General features: G+C 43.4%; 1 protein-coding gene across 12 annotated transcripts in view; it reads right to left on the reverse strand.

The window, feature by feature from the left end:
- The window catches only part of LOC125454807 (utrophin), a 572,019-nt gene that overhangs the window by 431,544 nt on the left and 122,672 nt on the right, over positions 1–17,803 (reverse strand). For all 12 annotated transcript variants that reach the window (XR_009446113.1, XR_009446114.1, XM_059648282.1 and 9 more), the window contains 5 exons: positions 11,036–11,217; positions 8,685–8,835; positions 5,674–5,793; positions 424–525; positions 140–247 (listed from right to left, as the gene is read on the reverse strand). Coding sequence is in view for 10 of the 12 variants with exons in the window: in XM_059648282.1 (XP_059504265.1) it covers positions 140–247; positions 424–525; positions 5,674–5,793; positions 8,685–8,835; positions 11,036–11,217 (663 nt within the window). In the remaining 2 variants the exon portion in view is untranslated. The remainder of the gene's footprint in view (positions 1–139; positions 248–423; positions 526–5,673; positions 5,794–8,684; positions 8,836–11,035; positions 11,218–17,803) is intronic.

Raw genomic sequence — 17,803 nt, forward strand, 5'->3', positions numbered from 1 at the left:
CTCAATATCCATACATATTGAAACCTCAGAGAAACTCAAATCAAGTGACTGGGATTATTTTACCCCATCGCTCGTTTAAACAAGCAAAAGCAACTTCAATTCCTCAATAAAATCTGGTGCGCAAACAAGGACTACTTACTTCCAATCTGCAAACGTTCACTTCAGTCTCACACTGATCCCTAAAGCTGCTGGTTTGCATTGCAATGAAAGCATCTTCTTTCTGAGACAGCCAAGCTTCAAGCAGCAGCTACAATTAAAAAAAATGTACAAAATACTTTTTAAATTGATTTTCCTCATCACCCCACCCAATATCGTGGAAATTATCGTAATCTCAAGACAGCGCTATCAATAAATATACAAATGAGTGTCTTTTTTTGGAAAGACACTTCTTTTAAATAAAAATTGTCCATAACTTTCACCCACCTGTTCTTCTGATAGTCGTTGCCACTTCTCAAAAATATCCTGCAGCAGGCGCCATCGCTCTTCTGTCCAACGACAAACAGCTGCCCAGCGTTCACCAAGTGACTACGACAATGACAATCAAAAATTACCACATGCTCACTGGACGAACTCTACATACGTTCTGCCCTCTTAGCAGTGGATAGCTGAGCCACACAGGCTAGAGATTCAAACCACTTCCAGGAAAAAGAATTGTGCAGAAGTAAGGAAAAGGTTTCTGATAAGAAAATCTAGGAGTCTACGAGTTTTGTAGTTAGTCTTGACTGCGCTTGTTTACACACTTAAAAACTGAAAATACAACTTAGTTGCGTAGTTTGTAGCCTGCTGCTATATGCCACTTTTCTCCCTCCAGTTATTTTCAATTATCTGAAACAAGGGATTAAAATGCAAACAACACAAAAATTGGTGGAGCTGTGAATAGTGAGGAAGGTTGTCCAAGAATATACATCAGTTCTGAGATGGAGTTTAACCCAAACAAGTGTGAGGTATGGATTTTGGGAAGTCAAATGCAAAAGCAAAATATACAGTAAATGGCAGGACCCTGAAGAGCATTAATATAAAGAGGGATCTTGGTGTGTAAGTCCAAAGCTCCCCTGAAGCTGCAACACAAGTGGATGATAAGGCGATTGTAACGAGGTCAGCCAGGTGAACCTCACAGAATAGGAGTTCCCAAATTGGGCCTGTTAATCTAATCCAATCAGACAGCCCTGGTTGATAGATATCATTCATCGTCATTATGAGTGATACCTCACAGAAAAGGGCGACTCTGTTCCACTGTCAGGGTAAGTCCGTAAGTGGATGTACAGACTGATGCGGCTACTGCAGACTCTGTTACACTTGGGGCAGATAGTCGTCATGTGAAAGAGTAGGTGAGGCATTGGTGTGACTGCACATTCCTTTCACTGTTTTTGCCTGGCTTCCACTTTTTCTCAATGGCAAGTCTCGAGGCACTCAACATCTTCCCAGTTGCTCCTCCTCAATTTTGGATGGTCTTGGGCCAGTGATTTCCAGGTGTCTGTGGGAATGTTGCAATTCACCAGTGAGGCCTTGAGGGTAATGCTGAAGCACTTCCTCTGCCTATTTCGAGCCATTTCAGAGCTGAGACCACAGCAGCTGCTTGGGGAGTTTCGTGTTTATCATGCAGACAGCATGCCAGTCTATCATAGCCGATCAATGGCAGTCAGTGCATCATTGCTGGGGACATTGGCCTACTCAAGTACCCTGGTAGTGGTGCATCTTTCTTTCCAGTGACCCACAGGATCTTGCAGAGGCAGGGTTGGTGGTACTGCTCCAGTGCCTTGAGGTATCTGCTGTAGACAGTCCCTATAGAGCCATATAGGAGGGTGGGAACCACTACAGCTCTGTTGTTGTCGTCCTCGAACACCCTTCTCCTCAGGCGGCTGTGCTGGCACACTGGAGGTGGTGCTGGATCTCTTCATCAATAACTACATTGGCCGACAGGGCACTTCTGAGGTATTGGAAGAGATCAATGTTTTCGAAGGCATCCATACAGACCTTGATGATCGGAGGTTCACTCCACAATGCCGGGTCAGATTCGGCTTGCAGATGTTCAGGACAAGATCCATGCTCTCATTTGTCTCTGCTGACAGTGGCCGGGAATATATCCTCTAAGATTGCATACACACAAGCATCATCTGCGTACTGCAGCTTGATGACACTGGTTGGGGTGACTTCAGTTTTAGCTTAGAAGTGGTGGAGGTTGAATAATTTCCATTAATTCTGCAAGTTAGATCCACTCTAGCCCTTAAGGAGCTTGTTATCAGTGAGGTGAAGCAATGCAGCGAGGTAGTTCAAATACAATATTGGGGCAATGACTCAGCCCTAAAGGACACTGGTCCGAACAGGGAATGGGTTGGTAATGGAGCCATTTGTCATTACCATGGCTTCCATGTCTTCATGGAGCAGGAAAAAGATGGTGATAAACTTCATGGTATAACCAAAACGGAGAAGTAAGCTCGATAACACTTCCCGACTGACAGTGTAAAGGGCCCTTCTAAGGTCAAAGGATGCTACATACACGGGTAGATTCTTTTCCTCTGCATTACTCCTGCAGCTGTTACACAGTGAAAATCATGTCCGTTGTGCCTCTTTGTGACCAAAAGCTACACAGAGATTCTGGGAGGAGGAGTTCCTCAGCCACAGAGAGGAACCGGGTGAGGAGGACCTTGGCAATGACTTTTCCAAAGGTTGACAACAAGAAGTTTCCCCTGCAGTTACAACAGTCAGACTTGCTCCATTTTTAGAAAATACTCATGACTGTGGCATCTTGGAGTGGTCCCAGGATGCTCTCCTCCTTCCAGATAAGGTAGACAAGGCCGTGTAGCTGTGCGAGAACTCTTTGCCACCGTACTTTATGGAAGATAAAATTTGAAAACTGTCAGGATAATGGGAGTCTGGCAAAGACTGTTTCAAACAAGTAATCACACATTAAGCAAGATGTGACAAGAAAGAGAAGTTGAACAAGGGACAAAGCTAATAAATCAGTTCAGCCCACAGCAGTTATGGGGCACACAGACAAAATGGATAAACATGGAATAACAACTAAGTGACTAGAATAGATAAAGCAGAGTGATTGTGTGAGCATTCGTGCTGGCAAGTGTGGGGTAGATGTGATGGGTGACAAGATAAGATGAACACTAACATAAGGGAGTGAGGTCACTTTAAGGTAGGGGTCGCTTTAAGGTTGGAAAGCCATTGTGGCGGAACTAGCAGTAGAAACTTATTTAAAATAGAATAAGTTAGAGATAAGTCAGACGTAGAAGAAACCATTGTGGCAAGATAAGGAATGAATAGTCATTATATCATGAATTAAGTAGTGGAGGAAAAAACCATAGCGGTGGGAGTGGAAAGATAAGACAGGCTGACTTAATTGGTTTGGGATAAGATAACTCAGATTGTCGCAGTTGGGCATGCTGATAAGCTGAGCCAGAGACTGATAACAAAAAGGTATAAGAAGTATAAGCCAGAGAGGCTCGGGGGCACTCTAGGAAAATACTTCTGGATTGTCACGGCTTTTAGTTGCAAATAAAAGATCATCTTCTTGAGGAACTCTCCGCGTCTCCGAGTGATTTTCTACCACAACTTCAATGTCTCAGTGGGGATACCGTATGCTCCAGCAGCCTTATTGTTCTTGAGCTGGAAGATGGTCTTCTCTACTTTGTGCAAGATACATGTTGCTGAGCTCATGGGGTGTAGTATGCTGTGGGATGCGTTCAAGGATCGACGACAGAACAATGGTTGAGTAGGTCTCTAAACAGCCTCTCCCAGCCACCAAAAAAATGCTGGGGACTGACAGATAAGAACAGGAGCATCAGACATCCATTAACGCCAACAGCTGGCTCAGAGAGCTGGATTAGTGTCTAGCACTGATCACATGTAAATAAAGGGTGACTGGGTGATGGGGTAATGACTTCTTTTGAAGTTATTTCAGATAAGCTGGTAAAGAAGGGATGCAGCATGTTGCAGCTGTACAAAACTTTAGTTGGGCCACATTGGAGTACTGTGTGTGGTTCTGGTCACCACACCATAGGAAAAACACAAAGGCTTGGGAGAGGGTGCAAAAGGGGTTTTCCAATATTTTGCCTGGTTTGGGCTCTATTAGCACTAAGGAGAGACTGGACAGACACAGACAGGCAAGGAATTGAGGAATATAAACTAAGTGCAGGTAGATGGGACTAGTTTAGAATGGTATCATGGTCAGCGCAGACATGGTAAGCCAAAGGGCCAGTATCTGTGTTGTACTGTTCTACATTCTACATACAATGACCATGACTGCCCAGAGTATCACTGGCCACTATGAGACCACTGAAGGAGAACAGATCTTTGGTAGCCTGTTGGGTATAATAGCTCATGCTAAATTTAATCACTCTCCTCAAAATGTTGGATCAAGTCTCCATGACAACAAGAGGCGATAAATGCAATGCAGTAAAATGAGTGGCGGAATGGGATACATCAGTCAGACAAAAAAAAACCATAAGTAGTAGGAATCATAAAAGGGGAAAAAGTGAACTCATGAGCTACATAACTTAGAAGCAGTGACAGCCTGTAAAGATAGTACGCCACAAAAAATATTAGTAGCAATACAATGTCATTGTAAAGGACATGCAATTATTTGAGGCAGATGGAAATAGGACACACAGACGGGTAAGGAAAGAGAAAGTGGGCAGACAAAGACATTCATACAAAATGAAGGAAAGAAGAAAAAGATATGTACACCGAGAGAGATGCACCTAACATTATATTCACTGCTTTCAGCTAAGATGGTACAATTGACCTTAAAAAATCTGTGATTTAGGAGTAGGATAGAAAGGGAAAAGTGGAGATATTGCATTGATTAGTGGTTCTTAACAGAAATTGAATTTGAATGTCAGTTGAGGTTTGAGTCTGACGTAGCCAAAAGAGTGGACAAATACAAATGGCTTTTATGACAAAGAGATTATGCTGGATGCAAAATTATGCAAATTATTTCCATGCTTGTATCTTGTGATGAATATACAGAGTTCTTTCCCAAAAATAATCTACATTCAGAAGTTCTATTTCTCTGTAATACAATGTATATAGGGGCAGGTGACTGTACACTGTAACATCAAGACCACTTCAGTCATCTGCAGTCATAATCCCAAAGCAAAGCATCAGCATAATAGTTTCAGTTCTCTCACTCTCTGCAAGTAATATTTAATATTTATGTCACATTAAACTCTAATCAGTAGCAGTACATTCACCTGGGTCTAAAGATTAAGAGTCCAGGTTCCACCCTGGAACTAAATCCAGGTTGATTGTTCAGCATGGTCCTAAGAGTATGCATTATAGCAGTAGTGCCTCTTTTCAAGAAAGCATTAAACTGAGGAACATTTCTGTTCAGGTAGATATAGAAGATGCCATAAAAGGAGCAGAAGAATTTGGTTGCTGCACTGGTCTACATTTATCCCATTACCAATAATTACACAAGTTGTTTATCGTGTTGCTATTTTCGTAAACTAATTAACTGCATTTTAAAAGGACCTTAACTTCTACTCAACTTTTTGAATGGTCAAATGGGATTGAGTTGAAAGCAACATTTCCCAATATTTAGAAAAATTTTAATATTTTGAGTTATACGTTCTATTGTAAAGTGAAATTGTCATGCAACAAATTCTATCAGTTTTATGGATATTGTATTACTAGGCTTGTCATCCTCTACAAGAAGTCAGTTACCTGTAACTGGTCCTCCAGTGCAGCTGTAGCACTCTCACCACTATTCTCATCTACAACCACAACCATGTGTGTCAGAGAGTTCACCTTCACCTGCTCTGTCTCCAAGTCACTTTGCAATAGCTGAAAAAGAATGCAACACACCAGCACACTGCTATTAACTTTATTAATATTGAAGTACCTTAAATTAACAAGAACAGGTCTGGTCTAAATTGATCATAAAAACCAAATGTCACGTGAGGATTAACTATAAAATTCTTACAGAACTTGACAGAGTGCATGTAGACACACTGTTGCGTGTAGAGACAGGGGGCCAATTCTCAGAAATTGGTGTCAGGCCATTTAAGACTGAGATGAGACATGTCTTCACTCAAAGTAAGATGTCTGGAATTTTGAGGCTGTGGAATCTCAAAGCACTGAACATGTCCAAGACAGAAATCGACGGATTTCTGGATACAAAGGGCATTAAGGGATATGGAGACAGTGCAAACAAAATGGCATGATCAACGTCAACAGGCTGAATGGCTTCCTCCTGTTTCTATGTTCCTCAATCCAGAACAGATTTTAATATCTCTGGATGACAGTTTCAGAGGACAGCAGCCCTAGCAACAAAAACTGACGTTGCTGGAAAAGCTCAGCAGGTCTGGCAGCATCTGTGACGAAAAAAATCAGAATTTAACATTTCGAGTCTGGTGACCCTTCCTCAGAACATGAACAAGCAAAATTGGCGATTCTTGCAGCCACAAATGATTTGCCTACTTTTGGCCCAAGTAGCCATTTAGTTTTAATTTTGTGATGTTTCTTTGCTAAAAATCCAAGAAATATAGTTAAATTGTGCTTTGCAGGATAATGGAAATTTAAAGTTGGTGCATGGAATCATAAGATGTACAGTCATGTAAGAGGTATATTGAGAGGCACAGCCAAGCTATGTGCCTGGCTGATATGGTACAGCCCAATTAGTATAAAAGACACTGATTTTGGTGCTTTACTTCCAGTTTTTTTTAAACTGTTTTAACAGTGCATTTGTTAGACATTTTCAAAAATCTTACTACTTTGAGAGCACAAAGAAAAATTGAAGCAACCATAAATCACCATGAATTCCAACAGCTTCAGGTCATATTGCATATCTGTTTCGAATATTTGATGAATGCACTGTTACAGTCAATAGGAGAACATTTAAGAAAAGTGATCTTTGTATCATAAGGTTTTGACTAGGCATGGATAGTAAAAAAGGAAATCTAGAGCAAAAGCCCTACTGGAGGAAAATGAATTTCTGGTTCAAGAATGGATATGTCTTGGGGGAAATTTGAATCAGAAGTTGGCAGGCAATGTTGTAATTGTAAAACAGGCCACCTTAATTATGACAGTAAAGAGGTTGTGGTTCTGGTATAGTCAAGGTACATTCCCACAACAGACAAGATTAAAGCAACAAATGCCAGAGATCCTAGCACAATGAACGAAATTGATAGTAAGATAAAGCAGAAAAGGCAGCACATTCCAACACAGGTTCATAATACATAAGACAACCAAGCTGAAGACTGACTACATGATCAGAAGGGAAGTGAAAAGGGAATTAATCGGCAAAAGAGAAATGAAGAGAAAGGACTGGCAGACAACATAAAATGGTACCTAAAGGCTTCTTCAAAATTAGATAAATTGTCTAACATAAATAGTCGACTAATAGTGATCAAAAAGAAAGTCAATACATCAAGGCAAAGAAGTTGCTTCCAGGACCACTATCTCTTAATCTAGATTAATGAAACTTTAACTTGGGTGTACAGAGCAGTTTCAAAATTTTCCAATGCTTCTATACTCAGAAGTATTATCAACTCTGAAGATAAGTGACAGACTTTCAAGAAGTCATACCTAAGCTGGTGGAATGGGCTGGCATGGGAAAGTTAACACAAGTGCAAAATAGGAAGAGGTAAAAAAAGTTCAGCCTCAGCTTAAGTATTGTGCTCAAATCTGGACACGTCCCTAAGGAAAGATGTGAAGGGTTTACAAAGGATGCAAAAAAGACTCACATGGTTTACACGGAAAACAGTCACAGGGATGATAGACATCAGTTACATGGATGGATTGGATTGTTTTCTTTAAAGAAGAAAGGTTAAGAGAGATTTATTCAACATCAGAAGGGTTCTAGGCCGAGAGAAAATCTTCCTATTGGCAGAAGGGTCAAGGACTAGAGAGTGCATATTTGAAGTGTTTGGCAAAAGAACTGAAGGCAGGAAGACAAAATGTGGTTATGATCTGCAGAGCACTAACTCAAAGTGTGGTGGACACAGATCAAATCATGGCATCTAAAGCAGAACTGAATAAACACCTAAAAAGGAGAAAATGTATAGGACCATAAAGAAAAGGCTAGAGCGGGACTCTTGCAGAATTGGCATGAAAATTCTGGGCCAAAAAGCCTCTTTCTGTGCAGTAATTCTACATTTCCATGAAAACTTAGGTTATCTTTTCAGATTTCAATGCTCCAAACTTCTAGATGAAAGCGAAATTGACTGAATTCCACCCAGAAGCTAAAACCTAAGGCACTATAGGCTAACAAGCCCAGAGATGCTAAGGCTCTCAAATTTGAAATTTAGTTGATAAGCCACTAAAACGTTAACAGACTTGTTCAAAGGAATGACTGAATAACATTTTTTAAAGGTGAAATGCATTAATTCTAAAGAACTTGATCCTGTCCACACATGGAACCACAAGGGTGTAGTTAACTAAAGCAATGATGCAGTGTTTCACAAGGCTTAAATAGATAAAAATGTAGATTGAGAGCTAGGAATGGTCTGGATAATAAAGCATGTACCCACAACTGGGTATCACAGCAGTAATGCATACATGGAGACTGGAAGAGGCCTAAAATAATTATGGTTCTTAATGTACAAATATCCACACATCAATGAAGTATGCCCTAAGATTCAGCACAGGATACAGTCATTAAAAAATTTTACCAGGAGTCATTACGCCAACTCTTCTAATCAGCAGCTGGGGTTTCTCAAGTCAAATGCACTTACTTTATGTTCATCAATCTGCTGTTTAAGGATCCCCAACTCATTTACTGCAGATTGTGCTTCCAGCTTTTGAATACGTGCTTCTGTCCGAGTGAGCCAATCTGACAGCTGCCGTAACTGCTGCTGTTGCAGTTCCATTAGAACATCATGAAGCCTGAAACATTAGTGAATTTGGAATTTAATGAGCAACACGCAATTGGGAAAATAAGCACGATACTAAACTTGGGTTTCGGATTGTGTAGTGGGAGGACGGGCAGTGGTGCTCATTAGCCGTCACCATTTTTTTTCAAATAAAAGAACATTTCACCAAAACCTGTTGACAACACAGGAGCTCAGCATAAGGACCATGTTTATCCCTATAACCTTAAACTACTTATATTCATGGGTCTGACACTTCAGGCTTGTGGAGAGTTTGGAGAAATTGGTTTGATCTTCCTCCAAAGAACATCAGAAATACATTTAATAAAGATATTAAATATCATAACAAATTTTGATACAATAGATAAGGAGATAATATGTCTAAGGGCACAAGAATCAGTTAGCAGGGGACATATTTTTAAGTTGATTGGCAAAAGAACTTGTGTAATTGGGAGAGGTTTTTCTCAAACCAATGAGTTATGATGATCTGGAATACACTGTCTGAAAAGTGGATGAAAATACTCCTGTATTATAACTGCCCCTACACCTCAGAAAATCAAAGATCAGAGGTCACGAAAGGCACTATGTAAATGAAAGTCTTCATTGGATAAATACTTTGAGGAGAAATACAAAAGCCTATGGTGTGAGGGCAGGTATTAATCAGTCAGTTCTTTCAAAGAGTCCTTATGGGCATAGAAGTCCGAATGTTGGCTCCCTTCACTGTATCATTCTTTAAAGAACAACAAATACTACATCCAAATACAATTCTATCCACATTTTTAACGTGTTTTAGGAATGCCAAGCTCCAACAGGCTGCACTGTTAAAACTATCAGCATTTCTGTCATTACCCATCTTAAACTGGCTATAGCTTTGGCATTTGGACATTGTGCAGAATAATGTGAAATCCCGAAGTTGATATTCGCCCTCCTTCATTGAGTACACTGTAGAGGTTCCCACAGACTACAATCTTCATTGTAAACAAGAACCATTGATTGCCTGTGGGCAGCACAGAGGCTCAGTGGTTAGCATTGTTGCTTCAAAGTGCTTGAGGGCACATTCTCCCCCTATCTGCATAGATGTCCTCCGGGTGCTTAAGTTTCTTTCCACAGTCCACAGTCCAAAGATGTGCAGGTTAGGTGGACTGGCCATGCTAAATTGCCATCAGTGTCCAAGGATGTGCAAGACTAGTTGAATTACCCACAGGAAATGCAGACTTATGGGGGGGGTGGGGGACTGCGTAGGGTGATTTTCAAAGGGTCAGTGTTGACTTCATGGACCAAATGGCCTGCTTCCACAATTTTGGGGAATCTATGATCCAAACTCTTAGTCTCACTGTAAAATCCCATAGAAAGTTACGCCTTGTTGAATAGAGAGTGTTAATAAGTTTTTAAATGTATGATAACTTCATAAATATTGCTGGACACATTTACTGCCTCTGCAAGGCTAAATTAATGTTTGTGGAATATGTTCTATGAACAAAATCAAATACAATATCGGAAACTTGAGTGATTTGAGAGTGCATGTACACAAATTACTAAAAACACAGCTACAAATCTAATCAAGTAGGCTTACAGAATACTAGCTCCTATCTCAAGCCTGGAATACATGGGAGGAGGCAATGCTTAAATTATGGACAGCTTTGGTCAGATCTCATCAGAAGTACTGTAGACCTCAGTAGCTTAGATCTTAGGGTCTTTTCAGGGGAATCAAGGATTATAAGGGATACAGCAAAGTGGATGAGGAATGTCAGATCAGCCACGATCCTACCAAATTGTGGAGCAGGATCAAGTGGCTGAACAGCCTATTCTTGTTGCTCTCTCTTATGGTCTTACTCAAGTCAGAGATTTACAGAGAAGGTTTCTTCTAAATTAACATTTAAAGCCTTCCTCCAGCCCAGTGAGAACACGCATTAATTCAGCAACTGCTATAAATAAGGAGCTCGATTAGCTCAGCTGGCAGGATGGCAGGTCTGTGATAATAATGCTAACAGCATGGATTCAATTCCCATACCGAATTTGGTTACATGAAGATTCGCCTTCTCAACCTTTTCTCATACCTGAGAGGTGGTGACCTTCAAGTTAAACCACCACCACCAGTCATCTTTCTCCAATGAGAAAGCAGCACTATGATCCAGTAGGATATTGGAAATTTAACTCTATAAATATAGTCTTCAGCTATAAAGACATTTCATCTGAACAGTCAGTTTACAACTCACTTGGCTTGTCTGTCCATGCTGGCAACTCTCAGGTTTTCCCATCTAGAATTAAGCAAAGACATCTGTTCTCTGATCTCATTCTCTTCCTCTTCTGTCAGATTGCCCTGGGCAATGAGCTGGTTTCCAGTCTGGAGTACGTTACCCACATTACTCTGATGTGCAGTCAGCTCCATCATAAACCCCTGAATCAGAAAGGATAAAACTGGCAGTCAAATGGGAAATGCATAGTTAACAAAATTCTTCACTGAATAATCTTAAAGTAATCATATCAACCAGTCATACTAAACTCAATAACAATCATCATTCTGGTGCACAAAGGTAACTACAGCATTTTAGTTTACCAAGGATTCACAGATTGTGCACTTGGGCTAATTAAGTCTTTTAAAAATAGATCAGTTTCCAGTCTAAGTCACATAGGTTTTGGAATTAATAAAATGACTTTGAAACCCAAAAAGTGAATTGCCGTTTTTCTTTTAAATAACCACACTGCCTTTTTGACCTATTATTGGCACAGAATACTAGCTGTTATAAAAGCATTAAATTATAAACATCCTACAGCCTTATCAAATGGGGCAAACTATTTTTCAGACAGTCAGTCTACTACAGATCAAACATAGGACTGAATCCTGCCAATTTCATGGACATTTTCATTTGCAAATTAATAGAATCCATAGAATCCCAACAGTGCGTAAACATGCCATTCAGCCCAACAAGTCCACACAAATATTTCAAACATCATCCCACCCAGACTACCCCCTTACCCTATCCCCATGACCCTGCACTTCCCATGGCCAATCCACCTAACTTGCACATCTTTGGACTTTGGGAGGAGAGCAGAACACCTAGAGGAAACCCATGCAAACATAGGGAGAATGTGCAAACTCCACACAGACAGTCACCCAAGGCTGGAATCAAACCCGGGTCCCTCATGCCAGCCAGTGAACCACCGTGCAGCTCCAGAAACCAAAAGAAATGTTCAGCTCCTGACAGCATGGTGTTTTCTCTGCTAATAGCAATGGTTAACATCGTCATGAAGTTTACACTTCTAAGTTTGATATGAATGGTGATTCTTCTGAAACATTTCAGGCTTCCAACATTTTAACTTCCGCAGTCTTAACTAGGCCACCAAAGCAGCCAAACACATGACACCTAAACCACTGATGTTTGGAGATGATTCTCATCTACCTCTATCACAGCAGCACCTTTCAAAGTATTTCAATCACTCACTTCTTTAAAGAAAGATCCAATTTTTTTAAGCACCATGTGCAACCTCTGGATGTTTAAAAGCATGAGAGCCACTGAACTTTCTTTTTGAGCTGTCATAATGTAACATTTCAGTTACTTGTAGAATCTTTCTGCAAATTATCAAGAATAAGCAGACACTGACAGAAAGACAAGAGTAGACAATGCAGCACCTCGGGTTTGTTCTGCCATTCAGTATAATCATGGCTAAATATCTATCACATTCCTGTCCACTCTCCATCTTCATTGAATTTTGATCTCCTGGGGAATCAATCTACTAAGGATTTTTGGAGTAGATTTGTAGCTCGGGTTGTGGGTGTTGAGGCTGGTTGCCTCGCCGAGCTGGTTTGTCATTCCACAGACATTTCATTACCATGCTTGGTAACATCTTCACTGCAGCCTCTGATGAAGCTTCGGTGTGTTCCCCCACCTGGCTTTTAAACTCTGGGGTCCATTGCGATGAATTGCCTCACTTCTGGGTTTCCTCCCTAGTGGAATGCACATGGAGTCGACCAGTACTCACTCATCTCAATCCACATGGACAAGGAGAACCACAACTTCGACTGGGACAACATCAAGATCCTGGGACAGACTAGGCAGAGACAAGCATGAGAATTGCTGGAAGCATGGCACTCGACGAAGCAGGTTATTAATAAACACATTGAACTTGACCCCATATACATTCCACTACGGAGGAAACCCAGAAGTGAGGCAATCCATTGCAACGGACCCCAGAGTTTAAAAACCAGGCTGGAAAACACACCGACGCTTCATCAGAGGCTGCACTGAGGATGTTACCAAGCACAGTAACGAAACGTCTGCGGAACAACCAACCAGTTCAGCGAGCCAACCAACCACAATCTACCAAAGACTTAAACTTATTCAACTAAAGAGCACACAAGCATCTGGAAATTAAAATTCAAGGGATTCACAATCCATTGAGTGAAGAAATTTTTCCTCATCTCAGTCCTAAATGACCAACCCCTTATCCTCAGTCTGTGTCTCAGTGTTCCAAATTCCTCAGCCACCGGCTATGTCATGATAGCAGTGACTGACATGTGATTCAAGCCAGAGCAGGACAGGATACATAACTTCCTAAGTTATAATGTTCTTAGTAGGAAAAGGGTAAGTAAAGAAGGGCCTGTAGCAGTCTTGGCCAAAAAAGTCACATAGCACTTGAATAAGATGCAGTTATTGAATTGGAATCTACATGGTCGGAGGTGAGAAACAGGAAGTGAGTGGGACCTTGTTGGGAATTTATTACAGACATCAAGATACTGGGAAGTAGAAGACAGCATTTGTAGGCAAATTATTAAAACCTCCAGTACAAGTACAAGTTGTTACGGTTGGTGTTGTTGATTAGGGAAGACTGGGAAAAATATAGAGTACGAGGAACAGAAGGGGAGAAATTCCTGCATGCATGCAGTAGAACTTTCTGGAGCAGTACGTTTCCAGTCCTACAGGAAGGAAGCCACGCTGGATGTGATTCTAGGAAATGAGGCAGACGAAGTGGAGAATGTCAGAATTGGGAAACATTTGGGAAATAGCGATCATTACATAATAAAAGTTCAATATTCAGCTGGAAAAGGACTTTTAAAAATAAAACTCAGTCAAGCATCAAAATCCCAGATTAGAAAACGCACATTTTAGGGATCTAAAGTTGAAACGGACCAGGTAGCTTGGAAAGGCAACTTGGTGGCTATAACAGTGGTTAAAATAATGGGAGACTTTAAAATAGGAGTGGATAGGGTACATACCAATGAGAAGTTAATACAAGGTATCCAAAACTAGAGTGCCCTTGATGGCTTCAGATATTAATGAGAAAACAGGGTAGACAAAGGAGACATATGATGCACAGAGGAATCATAACAGCAATAGAAATCAGGAGTAGTATCTCAAATGCAGGAAGAGGTTAAGCATTATTGGAAATAATGAAGGCTAAGAGAAACACGAGGAAAGGATAAAAAAACAGAAGTTGCTGGAAAAGCTCAGCAAGTCTGGCAGTATGTATAAAGTCAAATCAGAGTTAACGTTTCAGGTCCGGTGACCCTTCCTTGGAACTGGCAGAAAGGAAGGCAAGTTTTAAAAAATTGACATATTAATAAGGATAAAGTGGGGCCCATAAAGAACAATCAGGATAAACTGCTCACAGAAGAAAAGCGTATGGGAGAGGTACAACGTTGCTGTCTTTATCAAATTAAAAATGATGCCAATGGGCCAATTGAAAATGTGGGTACCAAGCAACTTAACAGTATGGTGATAGATAAATAAGTGGTATTAAAAAGGCTGGCAGCAATCCAGGTAGAGAAGTCAGCAGGCGCAGATAGGAACACATCCGAGATTACTGACAGAAGTATGGAAGCAAATCATAGTCTTTTACAGAAATTTACCAGGCACCTGAAAACACAGTGTAAATCCCAGCAGACCAGAGGGTTGCAAATGTGACACTGTCCTTTCAAGGAAGGGTCAAAGCATAATCCAGGAAGCTACAGACCTGTCAGCCTGAAATCAATACTGGGAAAACTGAAGGACTCCATTATACGGGATCAGATAAATACACACTTAGAGAATACACACTATGATAAACTCTTGCAGAGGGATATCCTGGAGTTGAGATGACTGACTACCGTCAACCACGTCTATCTTCCCTTGTGTCAGATATGACTCCAACCAACAGAGAGTTGGTCCCCCGATGCTCACTGATTCCAGTTTTGCTGGGGCTCCTTGATGCTAAACACAGTCAAATGTGACCATGACATCAAGAGCTGTCATACTTAGCTCAAATTCAGCTCTTTTATCCATATTTGAAAAAGCTATAATGAGGTCAGGAGCTGAATGGCCCTTGTGGAACCCAAACTGGGTGTCACTGAGCAGGTGATAATGGGAACTGCAGATGCTGGAGAATTCCAAGATAATAAAACGTGAGGCTGGATGAACACAGCAGGCCAAGCAGCATCTCAGGAGCACAAAAGCTGACGTTTCGGGCCTAGACCCTTCATCAGAGAGGGGGATGGGGAGAGGGAGCTGGAATAAATAGGGAGAGAGGGGGAGGCGGACCGAAGATGGAGAGTAAAGAAGATAGGTGGAGAGAGTATAGGTGGGGAGGTAGGGAGGGGATAGGTCAGTCCAGGGAAGACAGACAGGTCAAGGAGGTGGGATGAAATTAGTAGGTAGCTGGGGGTGCGGCTTGGTGTGGGAGGAAGGGATGGGTGAGAGGAAGAACCGGTTAGGGAGGCAGAGACAGGTTGGACTGGTTTTGGGATGCAGGGGGTGGGTGGGTGGGGGGGGAGAAGAAGAGCTGGGCTGGTTGTGTGGTGCAGTGGGGGGAGGGGACGAACTAGGCTGGTATAGGGATGCAGTAGGGGAAGGGGAGATTTTGAAACTGGTGAAGTCCACATTGATACCATATGGCTGCAGGGTTCCCAGGCGGAATATGAGTTGCTGTTCCTGCAACCTTCGGGTGGCACCATTGTGGCAGTGCAGGAGGCCCATGATGGACATGTCATCTAGAGAATGGGAGGGGGAGTGGAAATGGTTTGCAACTGGGAGGTGCAGTAGTTTGTTGCGAACTGAGCGGAGGTGTTCTGCAAAGCGAGCGGTCTCCAAGCCTCCGCTTGGTTTCCCCAATGTCGAGGGAGCCGCACCGGGTACAATGGATGCAGTATACCACATTGGCAGATGTGCAGGTGAACCTCTGCTTAATGTGGAATGTCATCTTGGGGCCTGCGATAGGGGTGAGGGAGGAGGTGTGGGGACAAGTGTAGCATTTCCTGCGGTTGCAGGGGAAGGTGCCGGGTGTGGTGGGGTTGGAGGGCAGTGTGGAGCGAACAAGGAAGTCATGGAGAGAGTGGTCTCTCCGGAAAGCAGACAGGGGAGGGGATGGAAAAACGTCTTGGGTGGTGGGGTCGGATTGTAGATGGCGGAAGTGTCGGAGGATGATGCGTTGTATCCGGAGGTTGGTAGGGTGGTGTGTGAGAACGAGGGGGATCCTCTTAGGGCGGTTGTGGCGGGGGCGGGGTGTGAGGGATGTGTTGCGGGAAATACGGGAGACGCGGTCAAGGACGTTCTCGATCACTGTGGGGGGAAAGTTGCGGTCCTTGAAGAACTTGGACATCTGGGATGTGCGGGAGTGGAATGTCTTATCGTGGGAGCAGATGCGGCGGAGGCGGAGGAATTGGGAATAGGGGATGGAATTTTTGCAGGAGGGTGGGTGGGAGGAGGTGTATTCTAGGTAGCTGTGGGAGTCGGTGGGCTTGAAATGGACATCAGTTACAAGTTGGTTGCCTGAGATGGAGACTGAGAGGTCCAGGAAGGTGAGGGATGTGCTGGAGATGGCCCAGGTGAACTGAAGGTTGGGGTGGAAGGTGTTGGCGAAGTGGATGAACTGTTCGAGCTGCTCTGGGGAGCAAGAGGCGGCGCCGATACAGTCATCAATGTACCGGAGGAAGAGGTGGGGTTTGGAGCCTGTGTAGGTGCGGAAGAGGGACTGTTCCACGTAACCTACAAAGAGGCAGGCATAGCTGGGGCCCATGCGGGTGCCCATGGCCACCCCCTTAGTCTGTAGGAAGTGGGAGGAGTCAAAAGAGAAGTTGTTGAGTGTGAGGACGAGTTCAGCTGGGCGGACGAGAGTGTCGGTGGAGGGGGACTGGTCGGGCCTGCGGGACAGGAAGAAGCGGAGGGCCTGGAGGCCATCTCCATGCGGAATGCAGGTGTACAGGGACTGGACATCCATGGTGAATATGAGGTGTTGGGGGCCAGGGAATTGGAAGTCCTGGAGGAGGTGGAGGGCGTGGGTGGTGTCACGGACGTAGGTGGGGAGTTCCTGGACCAAAGGGGAGAAAATGGAGTCCAGATAGGTGGAGATGAGTTCGGTGGGGCAGGAGCAGGCTGAGACGATGGGTCGACCAGGGCAGGCAGGTTTGTGGATTTTGGGAAGGAGATAGAAACGGTCTGTGCAGGGTTGGGGAACAATGAGGTTGGAGGCTGTGGGTGGGAGGTCCCCTGAGGTGATGAGGTCGTGAATGGTGTTGGAGATGATGGTTTGGTGCTCGGGTGTGGGGTCATGATTGATGAGGCGGTAGGAGGCAGTGTCGGAGAGTTGGCGTCTGGCCTCGACGCCGGCGAAACCCCGCCCACGGCCGACGCCGACGGAACCCCGCCCATGACCGACGACCTCATCGCTCCGCCCACAACCTCCACAGCCAGCAACCCCAGAGGAGACAGCCACACTCAGCCCTGCCGCATCTTCGCCACCCCCCCAGACCTCCCACTGACTGAGGACGAATGGTCAGTCCTTAGCAAGGGGCTCACCTTTGTCCCCCTACAACCACAAATCAACGAATACCAGTCACGGTTGGACATAGACGGCGGAAAAACTGCTCTATGTCCAACCGTGACTGGTATTCGTTGATTAGTGGTTGTAGGGGGACAAAGGTGAGCCCCTTGCTAAGGACTGACCGTTCGTCCTCAGTCAGTGGGAGGTCTGGGGGGGTGGCGAAGATGCGGCAGGGATGAGTGTGGCTGTCT

This window comes from Stegostoma tigrinum, chromosome 9, assembly GCF_030684315.1.
Source record: "Stegostoma tigrinum isolate sSteTig4 chromosome 9, sSteTig4.hap1, whole genome shotgun sequence".
Classification (NCBI taxonomy): Eukaryota; Metazoa; Chordata; class Chondrichthyes; order Orectolobiformes; family Stegostomatidae; genus Stegostoma; species Stegostoma tigrinum.